The 23,015-nt window shown below is 45.8% G+C and overlaps 1 protein-coding gene across 17 annotated transcripts in view; it reads left to right on the top strand.

The window, feature by feature from the left end:
- Positions 1-8,919: 8,919 nt before the first annotated feature.
- ANKRD26 (ankyrin repeat domain containing 26) overlaps positions 8,920-23,015 on the top strand; it is a 197,220-nt gene continuing 183,124 nt past the window's right edge. For 9 of the 17 annotated variants that reach the window (XR_012156802.1, XR_012156803.1, XR_012156804.1 and 6 more), the window contains exons 1-3: positions 8,921-9,659; positions 15,069-15,183; positions 15,423-15,596. Coding sequence is in view for 14 of the 17 variants with exons in the window: in XM_073328172.1 (XP_073184273.1) it covers positions 9,451-9,659; positions 15,069-15,183; positions 15,423-15,596 (498 nt within the window). In the remaining 3 variants the exon portion in view is untranslated. Of the gene's footprint in view, positions 9,660-15,068; positions 15,184-15,422; positions 15,597-23,015 lie in introns of all 17 variants that reach the window. The other 8 variants (XM_073328178.1, XM_073328183.1, XM_073328182.1 and 5 more) reach the window with 3 other exon arrangements.

The following is a 23,015-nucleotide window of genomic DNA, read 5'->3' as shown; positions in this document are numbered from 1 at the left end:
TATTAGCTCTGGAGATCCTATCTCCTGGCTCTGCCCGATTTACAGAAGTGGTTTGTAAAAGCGGCAAAGAGTCCTGTGGCACCTTATAGACCAACAGATGTATTGGAGCATAAGCTTTCGCCTTGGGAACCAGAAGATCAAAAGGACTCTTGTAGTTCAAAAAGAAACATCCCTCAAGGGATGGAGCAGGTGCTGTTCAGGGGAACGAGACTGACACACGGACATCACTAGCGTGTCTGAAGAAATCAGGCCTGCCTTGATCGCCATCAGGGGATAATACGCCTTTAGATAAAACAGACGTTTGTGTACTTTGTTTTAAAATCCTCTCTCTTAGGCCCTGTCTACACCAGCAAGTTTGTGCGCAGTAAAGCAGCTTTGAGTGCTGTAACTCCCAAGGGGTACATACTGCCAAGCTACTTAGTGCATAGAAATTGCGCACATGCAGCGCTCCAAAAAAACCACCCTGACGAGAGGCGTAGAGCTTTCTGCACCAGGGCTATAGCCCTGTGATGCCTTGTAGACACCGTGGGGATTACAGCGCTGTGATTGGCCTCCGGGAGGTGTCCCACAAGGCCTGTTTTCACCTCTCTGGCCATCGGTTTGAACTCTACTGCCCTGCCCCCAGGCGACCAACTGTCAGCCCCACCCCATACATTCCTTTGCAAATTTGAAAGTCCCCTTCCTGTTTGCTCAGTGATGCGTGAAGTGGTCTCAGCGCATCTTTCCAGGTGGCCATGCCTGCTCCACACACCAGGCGATCCCCCGCTTGGAGCAATGCCGAGCTGCTGGACCTCACTGGCATTCGGGGAGAGGAGGCAGTGCAGTCACAGCTGCGCACCAGATGTCAGAATTATGATACTTGCGGACAGATTTCTAGATGCATGACAGAAAGGGGCCATGACCAGGACACATTACAGTGCAGGGTCAAAGTGAAGGAGCTGCAAAATGCCTACCACAAGGCAAGGGAGGCAAACTGCTGCTCCAGCGCTGCGCCCACGAGCTGCCGGTTCTACAAAGAGCTGGACACGATACTTGGTGGCGACCCCACCTCCACTGCGAAGGATCCTGTGGATACTTCGTTGGCTTGTGTGCCAGTCGAGAGTGGACCTAGCCAGGAGGAGGTAATCTTGGACAAAGAGGGGGAGGGGGACCCAGAGGCAGAGATGCATGCAGTCAGGAGCTCTTTTCTACCCCGGAGGAGGCTAGCCAGTCACAGCAGTTGGATCTTGGCGAAGCGCAAACAGGAGAGGAGGCCCCTGGTAAGTGGACCTGATTTTGGGAATTGCTGAAGCAAGTTGTTGGGGGCAAGAGGGTTGTAGAAAGCAGGCTTGTCACCCACCTCATGTCTAGTCTGAGCCTCAGAACAGGCTGCTGATACACTCCCTCACTTCACGGGAATTTCCCTCAGAGATCTCCAGGAAACTTTCATGGAGAAAAAAGAACTGAAGGAGTGGTGGAACAGTGAGGAGAGGGACTGAAAGGAGAACGCGGCACACCAGAAAGAGTCCACAGAGCGGCTCTTAAGGGTTATGGAGAGCCAAGCAGACACGCTCCAGGCGATACTAGCTCTTCAAACAGAGCAGCTCCGCACCCGCCCTCCCCTGCAGCCGCTGTCACAAAACTCTTTCCCATGCGCCCCCCCCACACCGCCAACACACTGTTATCAACCTACTGGCCCCACTCTCTACCCACAGCATTCCACTCCTCCCTCCTCACAGTCCAGCAATGTGGACTCCCATTACCCACTGCACTCAACACCCATCCCTCTGCAGTTTTGCCCTGCTGAAGTACAGCACCTCCTGCATCATACTCCAAAGGAGAAGGTTGGGTATGATCCTCGGACATACACAAATCTGTAGCTGTCCCAGGACCCCTCCTCCTCTTGAGACCTTCCCTTTCCCAATCCCCATCCCTGCTGATGATTTTTTTTCGTTTGACTCTCTCCTCTGGTTGCTATCTTTCAATAAAAAAATTGTGTTTGAAAGCAATCGTTATTCTATTAAGGGAAAGCAAAAAGAGCACTGCAAAGCAACATGAAATTATGTTAAGGCCCCTTCTTGCATCATGTGCACCAATCACCTCCTAGCATAGCAAGAAATATTAGTGGCTTTCAGCTTCAAATTGCTGCCTCCAAGCATCCCTGATCCTTATGGCCCTGCGCTGTGCCCCTCTAATAGCCCTGGTCTCTGGCTCTTCAAACTCAGCCTCCAGGCGCTGAGCCTCTGCGGTCCAGCCCTGAGTGAAGCTTTCATCTTTCCCTTCACAAATATTATGGCACGTACAGCACTCGGCTATAAGCACAGGAATTTTGTCATCGACCGTGTCCAGCTTCCCATACGGGTATCGCCAGCGGGCTTTTAAATGGCCAAATGCACACCCCACAGTCATACTGCACTTGCTCAGCCTGTTGCTGAACCACTCCTTGCTGCTGTCAAGTTGCCCCATATATGGCTTCATGAGCCGTGCCATTAAGGGGTAGGTGGGATCTCTCAGGATCACAATGGGTATTTCAACTTCCCCCTACGGTGATCTTCTGCTCAGGGAAGAAAGTCCCTGCTTGCAGCTTCTTGAACAGGCCAGTGTTACGAAAGATGTGTGCGTCATGCACCTTTCTGGACGAGCCTGCGTTAATGTCTGTGAAACACCCACGGTGATCCACAAGCGCCTGGAGAACCATTGAGAAATACACCTTGCGATTAATGTACTCGGTGGCTAGATGGTCTGGTGCCAGAATTGGAATGTGCATGCCATCGATCGCCCCTCTGCAGTTAGGGAAGCCCATTTGTTCAAAGCCAAGGTCACGGTCTTTCGGAGCAGGATGTGATTAATGGCCCTGCACGTTTCCATCAACACGACTCCAACGGTCAACCAGATTGGAATGGGAAAGTCAGCAACCGATTGGAAGCAGTCTGGAGCAGCCAGCTTCCACAGTGCAATTCCCACACACTTCTCCAGTGACAGGGCAGCTCTCAGTCTCGTGTCCTTGCGCCGCAGGGCTGGGGCGAGCTCATCACACAGTCCCATGAATGTGGCTTTCCTCATGCGAAAGTCCTGCAGCCACTGCTCGTCATCCCAGATACGCATCACGATGTGATTCCCACCACTCAGTGCTGGTTTCCCAAGCCCAAAAGCGGCGTTCCACTGTGGTCAGCACCTCCGTGAATGCCACAAACAATCTTGTGTCATAGCTACTACACATGGCGAGATCAACGTTGCATTCCTCTTGACTTTATAGTTTAAGGAATAACTCCACTGCCACTCGTGATGTGTTGGTCAGTGCGAGCAGCATATTGATCAACAGCTTGGGATCCATTCCTGCAGCCCGAAAGAGGCGGGGTAGGGTGCGCAGTACACAAACCATTGAAAGATGGCGCCAAATGCGGACAAAGCACAGGGATTGCTGGGATGCAAGGCAATGCATCACGGGGCATTGAGACAGGACCCAGGATGCCCTGCAACCCCTTCTGCCTTCCCACAAGTCTTAGTGACAAAAGAGAAAGATGTGCTCTGTGGGATAGCTGCCCAGAGTGCACTGCTCCGAATAGTACCACAAGTGCAGCAAGTGTGAACATGCTATTGCCAGGCAGCTGTCAGTGTGAACACACAACAGTAGCTTCCCTTCGGCGCTCTCTGAGCGGCGTTGTAACTGATGGCGCTATAACTTTGCAAGTGTAGATGTGCCCTTAGTCTAAATGCTTTGTTCACACTGTTGAAACAAACAGTACTTTGGTTTAAGCACACTGGTAGCTCTATGCACCAGTGATCACAAAGTCCCAAAGGGAAGAATAGCAGGTCTACAAACTCAGTTGGACTTACTGGGTAATCATGGTTGATACACAAAGTACTGTAGCTCAGGGCCAGGACAGAGGTGCAACAAGCCCCATAACCAGTACCCTGGTTACTGGGCAGGGAAGGTGGCTGTACCATATGCACTATAATGTTTACACTTTTATTGACTTGGAGGCCTTGTATTATCTTTCTTCTTTTTTCTGTTAACAGCCGTACTGCTCCAGTTTCAATTATATTTGCTTGAGACTGGCACTATTTGAAATGCATCCACATTTTCAGAAGGTTATGAATTTTGTATGCAAAATGCCTCCCTTTTTCTTTAAATGCAAGGAACCTGACTGAGCATTACAACTTTGACAAACATTCTGGCCATATACACAACTGCACATGTAGAGAAAACAATTGCAATAACACCCCTTCTCTCTGCCACGCTGATGGTCAATTCTGTTTATTATAGTTAATGAATGCATGGGCTGTAAAGCTAAAATTGCATTTGGAGTAGACTTCATACACTGGAACAATTATTAGTGTCTATTATGCCACATTACAAAGAAGGGGAGCCTAATGAGGTAATGAAAGTACAGTAAACTTGCAACAATGATCAATTATATATGCACTAGGAGAAAGCTGTGTAATGATTTGTAATTAGATGAAATCTGATTGCTTTGTAGTATAATCAAAGATTATGCAATACAAGAGCTGCACTATTTGCATATGCATATAGATTTGGCAATATTTTTATGCTATGCTCTTGAGATTTTAAATATTAAAGCTCTAAAGTAGCTTAAAATCCAAAGGGCATTAATTAACCAATTCTGATTTATTTTAAAAATAGCTATTTAAAATTGTATGTTTGCGTCAAAAGGAGAAACGTTTGCCTGCTGAAGCTTTTTTTTGGGGGGGAGGGGGCTTCCAGCAGGAGCATTTTAAGGCTCTGTCCACACTAATATTTGCAAATCTTGTTTAAAACCTGTTCGAAACACAACTGCAACCAAGTGCTTTTTGGAACAGCTGGCATTCACACTTAGGACAATTACAGACCATGTCAGAACCAGATAGATGGATAACACAGACTACCACTTTTGCCAACAAAGTTGTTTGCAATATTGTTGTGCGTTAGTGAATAGGTACTCTGTTCTGTTAACATGGTTTAATGTTGAGGCCCCACATCTGCAAGTTTCTGAACAGATGATCATGGTTCTGACTGAACACTGTTGAGTAGGGATACCCAATGCCTACCACACATCAACAATGTGGATCCACCAAACTATGTTGAACAGAACTATGCTTGACAACTGTTTTTAAACACAATTCTAGCTATGATATTGTAGGGTACACTGGGTCTAAACAACTAGGATGATGAAGGGCTCAATTGTGGCATTAAGCCACAGCCCACAATAATAATAGTAATATTGAGGCATGGCATCCCAGCAGGAGTTGCTGGACACATTGTGTCTTCGGCAGGTATAATACCTTCAGAAGCTGCACCATACTTGGAGATCCCTGACACTCCTGGGGAGGGATTCAGGACCATGGCATCACCTTCAAGATAGTTTATGGCTAAAATAGGTGCTAAACTAGAGAAGCCTTGGATTTAGGGAACTTGTGTTGTCAGTGTGCCCGGCTCCTTGTGTATCCTCCCTCCCCTTACACATCTGCTAAAACTGGGCACAATTAAAAGCTTAGGGCTCAATTCTACAATGTGCTATCTCTGATCCAACACTTAAGAATGTGACTAATCCCACTGACATCAATAGAATTACTCATGTGCTTAAAGTTATTTAAGGGTTTTGCTGGATTGGACTCAGAGTGCTCAGTACCATGCAGGCTTGAGCCCTTAGTTTGGAAGGGCAAATAATTTGGAAGAATACGAGATCTGACAGAGGTACATAAAACACCAAGTAGTCATTTTTACCTTATGCCTTAATACTAGAACAAGACAGCCCTCAAAGAAAGAAGATATTTGTAATGTGTAATTAACTTTAGGAGCTCACTACTACTGGATATAATTGTGACAACTAGTTTAGTGAGGAGGCGTGGGGGGTTGGGGGGGAAGAGGGTGTTAAATGACCATGGTTACAATCAGGGTCCAGACTCCCCAAACGGAGAATAAAAGGTTTTAACCCCCAAAATAAGAAATTAAACCAACTGACTGCACACTATATTATTATACAATTAAATATATCAAATAAGGTCTTTTATGAAAGCTTGTAATGTTCTAAACTTACTAATCATGGTGAGATATGTATACAGGCTGTGGTTATGAAATTTCTGTATTTGTATATTTAGAAAACTGTGCTTATAACCTGTGGTGCACCTTCAGTTCCACCTCTCAGCAGGGAGGTGAGCAGTCAAGGAGGAAAGCTCCCACGGCAGCACTTTGAAGTGCGACTCTGGTTGCGCACAAGCACTGGGAGAAAGGTCTGGTAATCCACCTCCACGAGGGGATTATCTCCGAGCTCTGGGAGCACAGCTCCCAGCGCTTTAGCCTGTCCACACTAGCACTTTAAAGCACTCAGATGTGCTGCACTCAGGGGGGTGATTTTTCATACCCCTGAGCCAGCAAGTTAGAGTGCTATAAAATCATAGAATCATAGAATATCAGGGTTGGAAGGGACCTCAGGAGGTCATCTCGTCCAACCCCCTGCTCAAAGCAGGACCGATCCCCGACTAAATCATCCCAGCCAGGGCTTTGTCAAGCCTGACCTGAAAAGCTTCTAGGGAAGGAGATTCCACCACCTCCCTAGGTAATGCATTCCAGTGTTTCACCACCCTCATAGTGAAAAGGTTTTTCCTAATATCCAACCTAAACCTCCCCCACTGCAACTTGAGACCATAACTCCTTGTTCTGACATCTGATACCACTGAGAACAGTCTAGATCCATCCTCTTTGGAACCCCCTTTCCGGTAGTTGAAAGCAGCTATCAAATCCCCCCTCATTCTTCTCTTCTGAAGACTAAACATCCCCAGTTCCCTCAGCCTCTCCTCATAAGTCACGTGTTCCAGTCCCCTAATCATTTTTGTTGCCCTCTGCTGGACTCTTTCCAATTTTTCCACATCCTTCTGGTAGTGTGGGGCCCAAAACTGGACACAGTATTCCAGATGAGGCCTCACCAATGTCAAATAAAGGGGAACGATCACGTCCCTCGATCTGCTGGCAATGCCCCTACTTATACAGCCCAAAATGCCATGGGCCTTCTTGGCAACAAGGGCACATTGTTGACTCATATCCAGCTTCTCGTCCACTGTAACCCCTAAGTCCTTTTCTGCAGAACTGCTGCCTAGCCATTCGGTCCCTAGTCTGTAATGGTGCATTGGATTCTTCCGTCCTAAGTGCAGGACTCTGCACTTGTCCTTGTTGAACCTCATCAGATTTCTTTTGGCCCAATCCTCCAATTTGTCTAGGTCCCTCTGTATCCCTACCTTCCAGCGTATCTACCACTCCTCCCAGTTTAGTGTCATCTGCAAACTTGCTGAGAGTGCAATCCACACCATCTTCCAGATCATTTATGAAGATATTGAACAAAACCAGCCCCAGGACCGACCCCTGGGGCACTCCACTTGACACCGGCTGCCAACTAGACATGGAGCCATTGATCACTACCCGTTGAGCCCGACAATCTAGCCAGCTTTCTATCCACCTTATAGTCCATTCATCCAGCCCATACTTCTTTAACTTGTTGGCAAGAATACTGTGGGAGACCGTGTCAAAAGCTTTGCTAAAGTCAAGGAACAACACGTCCACTGCTTTCCCTTCATCCACAGAGCCAGTTATCTCGTCATAGAAGGCAATTAGATTAGTCAGGCATGACTTGCTGTCAAGGTTCCTCCCCCACTCTGAACTCTAGGGTACAGATGTGGGGACCTGCATGAAAAACCTCCTAAGCTTATCTTTACCAGCTTAGGTCAAAACTTCCCCAAGGTACAAAATATTCCACCCTTTGTCCTTGGATTGGCCGCTACCACCACCAAACAAATACTGGTTACTGGGGAAGAGCTTTTTGGAAACGTCTTTCCCCATAAAATACTTCTCAAAACCTTGCACCCCACTTCCTGGACAAGGTTTGGTAAAAAGCCTCACCAATTTGCCTAGGTGACTACAGACCCAGACCCTTGGATCTTAAGAACAATGAACAATCCTCCCAACACTTGCACCCCCCCTTTCCTGGGAAATGTTGGATAAAAAGCCTCACCAATTTGCATAGGTGACCACAGACCCAAACCCTTGGATCTGAGAACAATGAAAAAGCATTCAGTTTTCTTACAAGAAGTCTTTTAATAGAAATAGAAGTGGCAGTGAGGTGGCTAGATCTGCAGACTGGCACTCTAATTATTTACTGTTAAAGCAATGGAAGAGGTAAGTGATTTTTTTGCTATTATAGTGGCATCTAGGAGGCCAAAGCAAAATTAGGTTATACTAACTGTGTATTTGTACAGAAGAGACAATCCTTGCCCCAAAGAGCTTACAATATAAATATACAAGAGACAAAAGTTGGGTGGGGCATTATTATCCTCATTTTACAGGTGGGGAATTGAGGCACAGAGATTAAGTGACTTGCCCAAGGCCAGAAAAGAAGGCTGTGGGAGGGCTGGAAATTGAACTTAAGTCTCTGGCATCCCTGTACAGTGCTTGAACTAAAAGAACATACTAAGCAAAGCAGGCAAGTAGACAGCTCAATGTATGTAAATGAGGTCTTACATGGTTTTAACGGGTAGTGTACATAGGGAGAACTAATTTGAAATTACAGTAGATGCAGATAGCCTTTAACAAAGTAACCCCATACAGAAAATGTCTGGGGCCACTGTGAATAGGTCGATAATCATGTGTGATCAAGTTTCAGAGTAACAGCCGTGTTAGTCTGTATTCGCAAAAAGAAAAGGAGGACTTGTGGCACCTTAGAGACTAACCAATTTATTAGAGCATAAGCTTTCGTGAAAGTAGCTGTAGTCAGGGGTGAATGGTAAAGTAGGTTGTACAATGGCAAAAAACACGGAGATAAAACCTAACAGAAAGCGTTAGGCCAGCTCCATATAAATCACCTAACCGTGTGCAGGAGAACGGCGGAGGGATACCGGGGTATCCAAGGTCTATCGGCGGAAGGGGAAGAGGACATGAGGCGCTACCGACCGAGGAGGGCAGAGGTGACAGCGACAGGACGTGCTGCTGGCGGCCGGCCCTGGCTGGCCTCAGGCCCTGGGGCTCGCCTCAGGCCGCGGGGCGGAGGTCGGGGCGGACCGCAATGAGAACAAGTAGGCGGGGCCGAGCAGCAAAGAGTCTTTCGCGTTTGCGCGTCGAGCCACCCCCACCAGCAACCGCCGTGTCCTACGCATGCGCGTTCGGGATTGGGACGCCGTTGCCGTGGCTGCTGCCGCCGCTGAATGAACCCCAGCCCCTAGGGGTCCCCCGCCCCACCGTGAGGGGGCGCGGCCCTTCAGCCCCCGCCGTTCTCAGCCGGACGCTCCCCGCAGTGAGCGCCCGGGCCCGGAGCCGCCTGAGCGCGCAGCTAATCCGGGCTTGGCCGCGGCGGCGGGCGGAAAGTTCCTGACCCTGCGGGGCCCGGACGCCCCTGAGGCCGGGGCCTGTGATGGGCGGGCGGAATCCCCGCGGTCCTGCCCCCTGCCGCCGCGACCCCTGAGCTGGGGGAGCCGGCCCGCCGGAGGATGAAGAAGATCTTCAGCTTCGGGAAGAAGAAGAAGGGGCAGTCGCCGTCTAGCCGCGCCTCGCTGCCCGGTGTCCCCGGCGGCGGCGGCTACGAGCTGCGGGAGAAGGAGCTGGGCAAATTGCACCGAGCGGCCGCGGGCGGGGACCTGGGCAGGCTCCAGCAGCTGCTGAAGAAAAACGACATCAACCAGCTGGATAAAGAGAACAGGTAACGGGGGCGGGGCGCAGCGCTGTGGCCCTCCCCATCCCAGCCACGGCCGGGCAGCGCGACTCGGAGCAGCCCCTTCACCTCCCTGTTGCCGGGGATCGCCACGTGGGGCCAGAGACCCTCCTTCCCTAGCTCCCGAGAAGCAGCACTTACATAGGCACCAAGTGTTACTGTTGTTTTATTGTAAACCCAACCGTCAGCGGCTCCAGACCAGTGGGTCTCCACCCGCGGGCAGCTTGTGGCCCAATCAGCATACAGCGGTGGCCCATGTGACATCCTGAAGGATGCCGCAGGTAGTATATACAGTGTGTGGATGTGGCCCACATAACCGATAGACAGCTGCATATGGGGTCCATAGTGGTAAACAGGTTGAGAAACGAAAGGAATACTTGTGGCACCTTAGAGACTAACCAATTTATTAGAGCATAAGCTTTCGTGAGCTACAGCTCACTTCCTCAGATGCATATCGTGGAAACTGCAGCAGGCTTTATATATACACAGAGAATATGAAACAATACCTCCTCCCACCCCACTGTCCTGCTGGTAATAGCTAATCTAAAAAGAAAAGGAGTACTTGTGGCACCTTAGAGACTAACCAATTTCCTGCACAAATAGCCCAACTTGATTATCATGCACATTGTGTAAAGAGTTGTCACTTTGGATGGGCTATCACCACCAGGAGAGTGAATTTGTGTGGGGGGGTGGAGGGTGAGAAAACCTGGATTTGTGCTGGAAATGACCCACCTGATGATCACTTTAGATAAGCTATTACCAGCAGGACAGTGGGGTGGGAGGAGGTATTGTTTCATATTCTCTGTGTATATATAAAGCCTGCTGCAGTTTCCACGATATGCATCTGAGGAAGTGAGCTGTAGCTCACGAAAGCTTATGCTCTAATAAATTGGTTAGTCTCTAAGGTGCCACAAGTACTCCTTTTCTTTTTGCGAATACAGACTAACACGGCTGTTACTCTGATGGTTGAGAAATGCTGTACCCTAATGATGCTGTAGCCTTCCTGTGCAGTATGGGCATGGGTCAGTTGCAATTTAAATTACTGTAAATGGTGGATTCTCTCTCTCTCTGTCTGTAACTTTTGAAGTCTTTAAACCATGAGTTAAGGACTTCAGTAACTCGGCCAGAGGTGAGGGAGTTAATTATAGAAGTTGGGGGGTGAGGTTCTGCGACTGAAAAGGAGATCAGACATTAGATGATCACACTGGTCCCTTCTGACCTTAAAATTTATGAGTCTTATGGCTAGGGTGACCACATGTCCCACTTTTAAAGTCACATATTTAAGCTCTCCTGCAAGTGTCCTGACTTTTTCTTAAAAATGGGCAAATTGTCCCGTATTTTCTGTCCACCCCCAACCCCCATCGTTACTGACGGTTCCTGCTGCTGGCTCAATCTCTACTTGCCAGCCACCTGCCCACCAGCAGTGTGTGGGGTCCAGTGGCTGATGATGGGGGTGGGTGTGCGAGGCTGGTGGCGGGGCAAAGCTGCAGCGTAAGGCTGACCACTTCCCCTGGTGGTCCATCAGCATAGCTCCCACTGGGTGCCTGCTCTTGGCCAGCAGGGCCCCAACCCCCGTCCTGTTTCCATCCAGCACTGGCTGCGAGCTGCAGTGGCTGGTGCATGAGGGCAGGCGCCAGGCATCAGCTAGTTAAGTGTAGCCCACACATCTGCTCCTTATGTGCTCCCCCTCTTGCTGTCCTCTCCTTGCTTTGCCCCTTCAGCCCCTCCAACCCTGCTGCTCCTTCATATCTCTCTCCACCACCACCACCCGCCGCTGGTGAGCTTGGCTCACCAGGCTCCTGGCTAGCAGGCTCCGTCTGGGCTGGCACCCCAGGAAAGCCCAAGACCCTCCGGCCCGGGGCGCTGGCCAGGAAGAGCCAAGCACAGCGCTAGCGCAGGGAAGCCTCTCTGCCCCTCAGCTAAGCGCTATGCCCCCTCCCCCCCCCCGCCACTCCAGATATTTCCAGTGTGTTTGCACTCCGACCTTGCAAGCTCCACAGCAGACCCCCGAGCAGGGTCTTAGCATCCTCTTCACACACACCCCCACCCAGGGTCCTGCCGCCAGGGAACACAGGGATGCTCTGTCCCCTGGGCACCCTCCCCTGCTGAGCCACCTCTCTGGCTGGGTTTGCTGAAGCCCCTGCAGTCAGGTTCCCTGGGCCCTAGTGCACAATGCATACTCGGGGCTTAACCCCTTCCTGCCCACGCCATAGTGAGGGGAGAGGAGGTGGTTGTGTTGTGTTGGTGGCCAACAGAAGCCTGGAAGTGTTAGCTGTCGACACTGTGCAGTCAGGAAGGGACAAGCTGCTTCCAGACACAAGGATGGGGAGGAAGAGATGAGCTCTGCAAAGACAGGGGCCGGGTAATCCCTTCCCAGTCCCCTGCTGCTGAAAGCAGCTCCTGTCCCATCTGTCCCTCACAGTGCTGGAAGGCTGCTACTGGCCACATTCTGATGTGAACCCTGGCAAAAATCTGGGCAGGGGGGTGGTATGTGACCCTGCATGCTGTCCCCATGTGTTGCCTCGAGAAGAGACGGTGCCAGGTGAGGCGGGTCTGTCCGGGGGGGGCCCAGCCAAGCCAAGCATGGAGGGCGGAGAGCGCCGGGCAGGGAGGGTTGGGTCAGGTCAGTCGGTCACCACCCCGTGTGAGAGAGGTGTATGGGAGTGTGTGTATGTCACCTCTCCCTGTGTGAACCCTAAAGCCTTAAAGATAAGAAGGTAAATAAAAATAATCTAACTACTCAGTATTTCTTTGTAAAACAGGCTTAGTCAACTTGATGCTAATTTGAAGTTAGTTCTGATTGATTACCATTGAGCTTACTTGAATATGAATAATTTTACCAGGTGTTCTGTATTCAGCATAGGGAAATATGGTCACCCTACTTATGGCAAAGCTATTTTCCCCCTTGAAACAGAAGTTGGGGAGCCAGAATGGCTCTGTAATATACCTTAAATGTTACCAAATGTAGACACACTTTTAGATGGTTTCATGCTTTTGAAAACTGCCAGTTGCTTGCAGAGCTGTAACAAAGCATTTTAGCTCCTGTGGTGAGCAAGCATATTTGTGCCCCCTAGATGCGACCTGTGGGGGGCATGTAGGGTCACATTCTCTCCCCCCCCCCCCCCGCAATTTCTGCCTTCCGTTTAGCACAGAGGTTTTCAAACTGTGGGGTACGCTTCCATGGAGGGATGCACCCCATAGTTCGAAAACTGTTGCCTCCCTGCCAGGAGCCAGGGTGTAATGTCAAAAACCACTACTGACAGATTTTGCTACAAGAAGCAGTTACTGACACCTCTGAATGGTCTTTTCCTGCCTTGTCATAATTTGCTACCTCTCACCTTTGAAATTCTCTTTGCTACCTCTCATCTTTGAAATTTGAGCCAGGGTTAGCAAATTCTGACAGATGGGGTCACCTGTCACAGTTCGCTACTTCTCAACTTATCCATCCTCTGGTCCAGGAGTAGCAAATTGTAACAGAGCATCAACCATGCATCACAATTTGCTAACCTGGGCTCCGGCCAATGCAGCTGGGCCCAATCTTGCAAGTGGCTGGGGGCTGATGCTACTGGGCCCAATCCTGCACGCCACCACATTTTTGTACCCTTGCTGGCTCTGCACCATCGGTGGCTGCTCTGCTCACCCCGCCATAGCTACAGCCATGGTTGCTTGGTGCAAATTATTTTAAGACTGTTCTTTACCTTTTGCATCCATTCAAACTCCTGTCTTGACCCTCCATTGGATGCTTATTCTCTCCTCTGTCTTGGAAGAAGTTTGAATGGAAGGAAAATTGTAAGGCCACCTGTGGTGCTAACATCTCCAGTAATCAGGAAGGTAGCTTTCTTATAGTACCCTGGCAAGCGCAATTAATGGAGCCATGAGGCACATTGTCTGCCTTCAGTTTTTGGAGTAGAAGTACCATTGATAATCCATTGAACTAGGTATATTAAGACTTAAAAGATGCAGAAAGTTGAAGTGATTGGCTTGTTTAGTACTAAAAGAAAATAATCTACAATGTTTCAAATGCAAAAGATTCAAGGCGCATATGTGCAGTGTAGACAAAAGGAGAATTACAGGCTGAAATAAATTAAATATATTTTATTTATTGACACACTGCAATGTTGACTGGGTTTTCTGTTTGGTGAAATTGTGGTAAGGTAATGAAAATAACTATACCCTCTAAGGATGGTAATTAGCCAATTGTGGTTTATGTTTTGGAACAAGTGATCAACTGATATTGGAATTTTTGGATTCACACAACAATTCATATGAGAGGTAATGCTTTTGAATGATATTTCTTGCAATCAGGAACAGAAGAGAAGTTTAAATTATGCAGCCACTAACTTTCAAACAGGAAGTACAAATTGCAAAAATGATTTTGTTGTCCCATTCTGAGAAAATCTATGCTCAATATTTCAAGCATCACGTGAGGCCTTCAGCCATGCTATTCTCATTAGAATCAATGAGAGTTGAGGCCGGGGATAAAATGTTTTACAGTATTCTGAATGTAGGGGGGTTTATGTAATATTTTGGTAGATTTTTATAAACGAATACATTAAGTTACACATCCTTGAATATTCATACTACATATTTAGTTTTGGCCTTCTTTTCAAGAAAAATGTTTTGTTTTGTTACATGGGTCAACTATTATGAAAATTACTTTGCCAGTTAGGCCCTGATCCTGCAAGAAGTTCTGCCTTAGAGAGGACTCTTCTTATAGCAGGATTCAATGTTAGGACTATTAGAGTTGAGATTGGCACAAAGACAGGACACTTTTTTTGTGTTTTTTGCTTTGTTTTTTAGTGATTAAAAATTAAAGGTGATAATTTCCTTATCTTATTCTGCCAATCAGAAGTTTTATAAACCCACTCCAGTGAGCATAGGCTTACATTTGCTGCAGTAGCTAGAAAATGTAATATATATTTTATCTTTACAAAATTCAGAACTGTCTTGACATTTTGGTACAAAAGCCGATATCCTAACACTTTGGACAGTTTCGGCATTTTAATTATAAAGAAAAATTGCAGGTTTAGTTGTTATAGACTAAGATTCCAATCCTGCAATCTGTTCTGCATTGGCAGAACTCTGCTTTGCACTGGGGTCCCATTGAAGCACCCTATTTGGGCACAGGAGTCCACCTGTATGGTCCAGTTGCAGGATCAGCATCTAATAAGTGTAATCTTTCAAGGATATTTTAAATAGTTATTATTAGTTTCAGATTCTTAGTATTGTAATGTTTTAAAGTACAGAAATGTTTTCCATTGGTAATATGGTTTCATTTAAAGCTTATTTTTACAAAATCTAAAATTTGGGCCAAATTTAAATTGACATTATTCCTGTAACATAAACATCAAACTTTTATTTGGTTGTTGTTAATCTGATGTATCATCTTATTTTTAGGACACCTTTGCATCTTGCCTGTGCTAATGGACATTCAGATGTTGTTACTTACTTAGTGGACAACAAGTGCAAACTAAATCTGTGTGACAATGATAACAGATCCCCGTTGATGAAGGTATGCACAGTATTTAATGCAGTTATGTAAGATGTACTAATATTATTTTTCCATTTAACTACAAATTCTGTATTATGGAATGTATAAAGTTACGTTACTGTCAGTGGGTATTTAATATAGTATATAAACAAAATGTTAATGCAGTTTTTTATTTATTAATTTCATTAAGTTGTGGCAATTCTAATAAGATGGAATTTAACTTGCAGAATTTATTCTCTCTTTTTCTGTTATATTCACAGGCAGTACAATGCCAGCAGGAAAAATGTGCAACTATGCTGCTAGAGCATGGTGCAGACCCTAATCTTGTGGATGTTAACAGCAGCACTGCCCTTCACCTGGCTGCCCAGACTGCTAATATATCTCTAGCAGTACTATTGCTTGAGTACAATGCTCATATTGAAGCACAGAATAAGGTAACTGCTTATTTTTAGAAAAAGAGAACAAGAAAAATTGTAGATTTCAACTTCTAATTTAATGTGTGTTTTCTAAAAAAGAACAAAGCTCATTTTTGTCTTAAAACAGTATTTTTAAATTTCCTTTTAAAATCTGTTTTAATCAGAATCTTGGTATATAAATCATCATCGGTAAAGCAGCACTTTTGGGGTGGGGGTGGCTAGCCAAATGTTCCCCCCAGGCCTCCTGCGGAGCCAGAACTTTGGGGACATGGCCTCAGCAGTCTCTGTGATCCCTCCCAGGAGTACTGTGTGGCCTGGAGCCCCACACATAATTTTCCTGAAGCCGTTGAAGAGGCTGAAGTTGGTTCCTTATTCCTGGTTACATTTTCCAAGTTTCTTATTTGTGCTACCAGCTCCTTATGTGGCTCCCAGTTCTTTATTTCCAAGGCCAAAATTACTTAGAAATATATCAATATTAGATTAAATTTTTAGAAATGTCATCAAATTAATGAGATTCTGATAAATTAAATTCCTATTTACTTGTTTATTAATTAATCAAGGAGCTAGGATTTGAGTGGCTGTACATGATGAAATAAGTTTCAGGTCACCCCAAGTGATACATCTCTCTGACTGTCAGACAGTTCTGAAGGATTTGGGACATGCCACTTGCTGACCTGAAACTTTGTTCGTGTGCAATTTGCTGCTAAATTCATGCTTCCACCCCGCTTCCATATTGTACAGAGGACTTGAATAAGGAACTGGGTTTTGACAGACAGTATCTGACAAAATGCGTTTTGCTCGCCCCAAGTGAAGCATCCCTGTGATTGTCAGACTGTTTTTGAAGGATCTGTGACATGCCACTCCCTGACCTGAAGCTTTTATTCTTTTTTGCAATATGCTACTTAATATCCCATCCGTATCCCACTTCCATATTGTAAATGGTGCTTGAATAAGGAGCTGGATTTTAACTGGCTGTATGAGATAAAATAAGTCTCTGGTCACCCCAAATGACTTGTCTATAAGGGTTATACACTTCTGAAGTAATAGGGGCTGTCTATGGCAAAATAATGTCTTGGGTCATCAAAATGACATGTTCCAGAGATTGTTACTTTGTTAGGAAGAGATAAGGATATGTCACTTTTAGAGGTGAACCTTTATTTCTGGTCTGACAAGTATATTATCCCAATTTTTATTTTGTGTTTTCTTTCTTAGTTAACATGTAATATGCGTGTGGAAAAACAACAAAAAGCAATATTCAATCAATTTGTTGCAAATCCAACTGTAATGTTTTCACAGAAATTATATGATAGTTACAAGTGAAAATGCTGGTAGGAACTTAGGTTTATTGTGAGATAAATTAAAAATAGGAAAAATGGCTAAATTTATTTAATTTTTTTTTTTAATTTTAGAGGGTTTTTTTGATCTTTACACAACAAAACTAATATGAAAACCCTGCATGGGCACAGTTGGCTCCCAAATAATTGTGTTTATTAACTATATGCCTAGATTAATGCATACTACTGTCTTGAGTGGTTTCTAAAATATAGAAAACAGTGAACACCACTAGAATGCTCACAAACTACTTCAAGGAATAATACTTTATTGCTGAATACTACAATTAGTTGAACCAGCTAGTATCTTTAGTGTTGCTGTAAGACTCAGGCAGCAGCTATGTGACTTGGTACACTTCACTAGAATTTGGAGAATTCTACCTGTGGCTCGAATATCTCCACCCCTTCCCTTTTAATTCTAAAATTCCCTGAGGTTGAGCAAGTTTGTGGGAACATACAAAATTATTCTTGGTGTTGTATGTTATCGCAACAATCTGTGATAACACCTTTCTTTAATGAACTTTACTGTTTACACAAATAATGTTGATGACTTCTGTTGAATTAATCAATATTTGAAACTTTTCAGAGTAACAGCCATGTTAGTCTGTATTCGCAAAAAGAAAAGGAGTACTTGTGGCACCTTAGAGACTACCCAATTTATTTGAGCATAAGCTTTCGTGAGCTACAGTTCATGCTCAAATAAATTGGTTAGTCTCTAAGGTGCCACAAGTACTCCTTTTCTTTTTGCGAATATTTGAAACATTATTTTAAATATTAATGCTATATGCAAGTTACCTTGTATAGTTCTACAGAGAGGGCAGATGAAGGTTTTTCTTCTGGACTAGGGGCATTTCATTTTTGTCTAAATAATCAGCGATTGGTATTTGAAAAGATGTAGATCACTACTTTGAGATATATCCTCCAAAATGCATCGTGTTTTCTTTCAGCTTACTTGCTATCATACTCAGAAATCTCTGAAGAAAGTAGGCAAGGGTTAAATTTTTAAATCTTTCTTGTGATCAGATTTACCTGCAAATGTAATTAGTAAGATGCATGTTTCACCATTAATGAAATGACATACTCAATTAATGTAATCAATTGCACTTGTTCGCTTTAATTCTGAAATTGTGAAATAAGTAAATAATTTGCTATATATTGTAATACAATATTTTAATTGAACAATTGTTGCTGCTGTTAGTGCTGATCAGTGGTGGCACCTGTACTTAAGCATTCCTAAGGATTTGTGTGATAAGACACTGATTTACACAGATGGGAAGTTTCTGCATGAATTTCTGCATAATTTGGTGCTCTCTGCTCTCCATAAGGAAGGTCTTATGGTCTGTAATCCTGACACAGCCAACTACTACACCAAACATCCACATGGAGTGGGAAACTCTGAAAAAAGATATGTGTGCAGAAGGTTTAGTAACAGGGTTTGATAGAGACATTTTTAGGTCAGAGGGGACCATTAGATCATCTAATCTGATCTCTTGTATATCTCCATAAAATTTTATTCAGTTGCTTTTGTATTCAGCACTGTACCAATTTGTGTTTGACTAAAATATATGTTCTAGAATGACATCCACTCTTGATTTGCAGATATCAAGAGATGGAGAATTCATTACTTCTGTTGATAGTTTGTTCCAATGGTTGATCATCCTCTCTTTTAAAAATTTGTGCCTAATTTCTAATTTGAATTTGTCTAGCTTTAGCTTCTAGCCATTATTTCTTATTCTGCCTTTGTCTTTAGTACCCAGTTTTTTGTACACATGAAGGTCCTTACATATCATAATTAATTCATGTCTCAGTCTTGGTTTTTGATAAGCTAAACAGATGTAGCTCTTTGACTCTCACTGTAAGGCATTTTCTCCAGCCCTTGAATCGTTTTTGAGGCTCTCTTCCGTGCCCTGTCCAGTATTTCCCCATTCTTTTTAAAATGGGGACACAACTGAATGCAATATTCTAGTATCAGTCTCCCCAATGCCATAAACTGCCGTAAAAATCACCTCCCTACTCCTTACTCAGTACTTCCATTTGTACGTACGAGGATGACATTAGCCCATTTTTCCACAGAATTGCATTGGGAGCTCATGTTCGGTTGTTTGTCTACATCAATAATGACTTGGATAATGAAGTGTAGAATACATTTATAACATTTGTGGATGACACCACCCTGGGAGGGATTGCAAACTTTTGGTGACAGAGTTAGAATTCAAGATGACCTTGACAAACTGGAAAATTGGTCTGAAATCAACAAGATGAAATTCAGTGAAGACAAATCAAAAGTACTACATTTAGGAAGTGTCATGGAGTCACTAGGTCAATGCTCTGGAACTACTCCATATGAAGCCAGTCAGGACTGTGAGGAGCATGCCTCCTCTCTCTGAGCATACTGTCTCCAGGGCAAGAAGTGTACACAGCTTCGACCTTCCTGGGTCTGACCTCGGAGCATTCAGCATCCCCTTCCACACCGTGCGCTTCCCACAGTGAGTCCATCCGAGTGGAGTTCCTGGGGAAGCCAGAGGGCCCTGCACCCCAACTCTGCAGTCAGATGTGACTCTCAGCCAGCCGGTAAAACAGAAGGTTTATTAGTCGACAGGAACACAGTGTAGGCCAGAACTTTTTAGCACAGAAATAAGTGACTTTCAGCCAAGTCCATCTTGAGGGAAAGGGAGTCCAGAGCCAGGGGTCTGGACCTCCCCCTGCGCCCCACACCAGCCGAGACTGATTCACTTCCAGTTGCCTGGTTCCTACCCTTCCCATTGCTCCTCCTCCAGCCTTTGTCTCACTCCCCGGGCCAAGAGTCACCTGGTCGCATCCCCCTCCTGGGTCACAGGTTACAAAGGGGCAGCTATGCACCACCTAGACATTGGTGCAATATACAGGGAAACTGAGGTGCACACAGCATTCATGCAAAACAGTAAGACTCACATAGGCTCACATACAACATAACAAGGGAAACTTCCCACTTCATCACAGGAAGGAAAGATCAAATGGGGAATAACTGGGTAGGTGACAGTACTACAGAAAAGGATGTGCAGGTTAGAGCAGATCACAAATTGAATATGAGCCAATAGTATCATGCAATGGCGAAAAAGGCAAACGTAATTTTGGGGTTCATTAACAGGCGTGTTGTAGGTCAGATATGGGAGGTAATTGTTCAGCTCTACTGGGCACTGGTGAGGCCTCTACTCAGCACTGGAGTTGTGTGGCCAGTTCTGGGCACCACACTTTTTAAAAAAGATGTGTAGAAATTGAAGAGAGTCCAGAGGAGAAGTACAAAAATGATAAAAGGTTTAAAAAACCTAATCTCTGAGATAAGGTTTAAAAACACTAGGTTTGTTTAGACCTTGAGAAAAGAAGACTGGGGAGGGACCTGAAAAGTCTTCAAATATGTTAAGGACTGTAATAAAGAATATGGTGATCAATTGTTCTCCATGTCCACTTATGGTAGGACAAGATATAATGTGTTTAATCTATGGCAGGGGAGATTCAGGTAAGATATTAAGGAAAACTTTCTAAATATAAGGATAGCTAAGCACTAGAATATGTTATCAAGGGAGGGTGTGGAATCCCTGTCATTGGAAGTTTGTAAGAGTGAGTTAGGCCTGATCTGCTGTAGGCGGTTATTTTGGAATTAGCTGAGTTAATTCGAAATAAAACTGATTCCGTCCACACGACCAAACCGTTTTTTTCTATTTAAAGGGCTCTTTAATCTGATTTATGTACTCCACCTCGGCAAGTGGAGTAGCGCTAAAATCGAGATCGCAGTTCCAGGTTACAGGTACTGTGGACGCAATTCAACGTTATTGGCCTTCAGGAGCTATCCCAGAATGCTCCGTTGCGACCGCTCTCGACAACACTCTCAACTCTGATGCACTAGCCAGGTAGGCAGAAAAGCCCCGAAAACTTTTTAATTTCATTTTCTGTTTGGTCACCATCAGCAGAGGTGACCATCAGCACAGTCCACCATCAAAGGCGACCATGCAGAGTCCACTATCACAAGAGACCACGCAGTCCCAGATTCGCAGACGAGCTCTAGCATGGTCTGAACGGGAGGTACTGGATCTCATCGCATGTTGGGGAGACGAATCTGTTATGGCAGAACTGCATTCCAAAAAAAAAAATGCAAATACGTATGCCAAAGTCTCCAGGGCCATGACAGAAAGAGGCTACTCCAGGGACACAGAGCAGTGTCGTACAAAAATCAAGGAGCTCAGGCAAGCGTACCAAAAAACCAGGAAGGCGAATGGGCGCTCTGGGTCACAGCCCCATACATGCCGCTTCTACCGTGAGTTGCATGCAATTACGGGGAGTGACGCCACCACTACCCCACCACGAAGCTGGCATTTCCGAAATTTTGATTTGGTTTCTGGACTTGTCCTTCCCTCCTCCTCCACGCTCCTAACCCAATTCCCCCCCCACCCCCCCGCTACCTTCTGATTTCTCTCAGTGTGTTTTTAAACAATTGTGACTTTATTTCCTTTATATATATATAGGGGGCGGGTAACTTCAAGAGAAACAAACGCAACTGTCACACCGTACCCTGGCCAGTCATGAAACCGGCTTTCAAAGCTTCTCTGATGCACAGCACTCCCTGCTGCGCTCTTCTAATGGCCCTGTTGTCTGGCTGTGTGAAACTGGCCGCCAGGCGAGTTGCCTCAACCTCCCACCCTGCCATAAACGTCTTCCCCCTTACTCTTACAGATATTGTGGAGAACACAACAAGCAGCAATTACAGTTGGAATATTGGTTGTGCTGAGATCTAACTGAATCAGTAAACTGAACCAGTGTGCTTTCAAACATCCAAAAGCACATTCTACCGCCATTCTACACTTGCTCAGCCTATAGTTGAACTGCTCCTACTACTGTCCAGGGTACCTGTGTACGGCTTCATGAGCCATGGCATTAAGGGGTACGCTGGGTCTCCGAGGATAACTATAGGCATTTCAACATCCCCAAAAGTAATTTTCTGGTCTGGGAAGTAAGTCCCTTCCTGCAGCTGTTCAAACAGATCAGAGTTTCTGAAGATGTGAGCGTCCGGCACCTTTCCCAGCCATCCCACGTTGATGTCGGTGAAATGTTCCTTGTGATCCACCAGTGCTTGCAGCACCATTAAAAAGTACCCTTTGCAGTTTACATACTGGCCGCCCTGCTGTTCCGGGGCCAAGATAGGGATATGTGTTCCGTCTATTGCACCGCCGCAGTTAGGGAACCCCATTGCATTAAAGCCATCCACAATGGTCTGCACATTTCCCAAAGTCACTACCCTTGATAGCAGCTGGTCAATGATTGCGTTGGCTACTTGCAGCACAGCAGCTCCCACAGTAGATTTGCCCACTCTAAACTGATTCCTGAATGACAGGTTGCTGTCGGGTGTTGCAAGCTTCCACAGGGCTATGGCCACTTGCTTCTCAGCTGTGAGGGCTGCTGTCATTTTGGTGTCTTTGCGCTTCAGGGCAGGGGACAGCAAGTCACAAAGTTCCATGGAAGTGACCCTACGCATATGAAAGTTTCGCAGCCACTGTGAATCATCCCATACCTGCAACACTATGCAGTCCCACCAGTCTGTGCTTGTTTTCCCGGGCCCAAAATCAGCATTCCACGGCATGAACCTGGCCCAATGCCACCATGATCTCCCAGTCACCACATGCCAAGCTTCTAGGAACGTCTGCGTCCATGTCCTCATCAGTATAGTAATAGTGCTGTCATTACTTCCTCGCCTGGTTTTGCAGGTACTGCACATACTGCTGGATAATGCGCGAGGTATTTAAAATGGTCAAAACTACAGCGGAGATCTGAGCGGGCTCCATGCTTGCCACACTATGGCACCTGCATGGGTAATCCTGGAAAAAGGGCGTGAAATGTAGGAGAGCAGAGTGGCAGCGGAAGAGGTGCTGTTTGGTTCATGATAGCTGAAAAAAGGTGGGAAATGGTTGTCTCCTGTAGCTTTCACGGAGGCGGGAGCTCCGTGAGGTGAGCACGGAGGCAGGAACATGGAGAAGCTCGGTAACACAGCAAGAGTGGGAGAGCAGAGTTGGGGGCAGAAGCTGTGCTGCTCAGTTCACAATGGCCTAGCAGAGTTGGCAGCGGAAGCGGTCAATGA

The sequence above is a fragment of the Lepidochelys kempii genome, chromosome 1 (assembly GCF_965140265.1).
Source record: "Lepidochelys kempii isolate rLepKem1 chromosome 1, rLepKem1.hap2, whole genome shotgun sequence".
Taxonomy (NCBI): domain Eukaryota; kingdom Metazoa; phylum Chordata; order Testudines; family Cheloniidae; genus Lepidochelys; species Lepidochelys kempii.
Note: the sequence above shows the minus strand (reverse complement) of the source record. Positions and strands in the feature narration are given on the sequence as shown.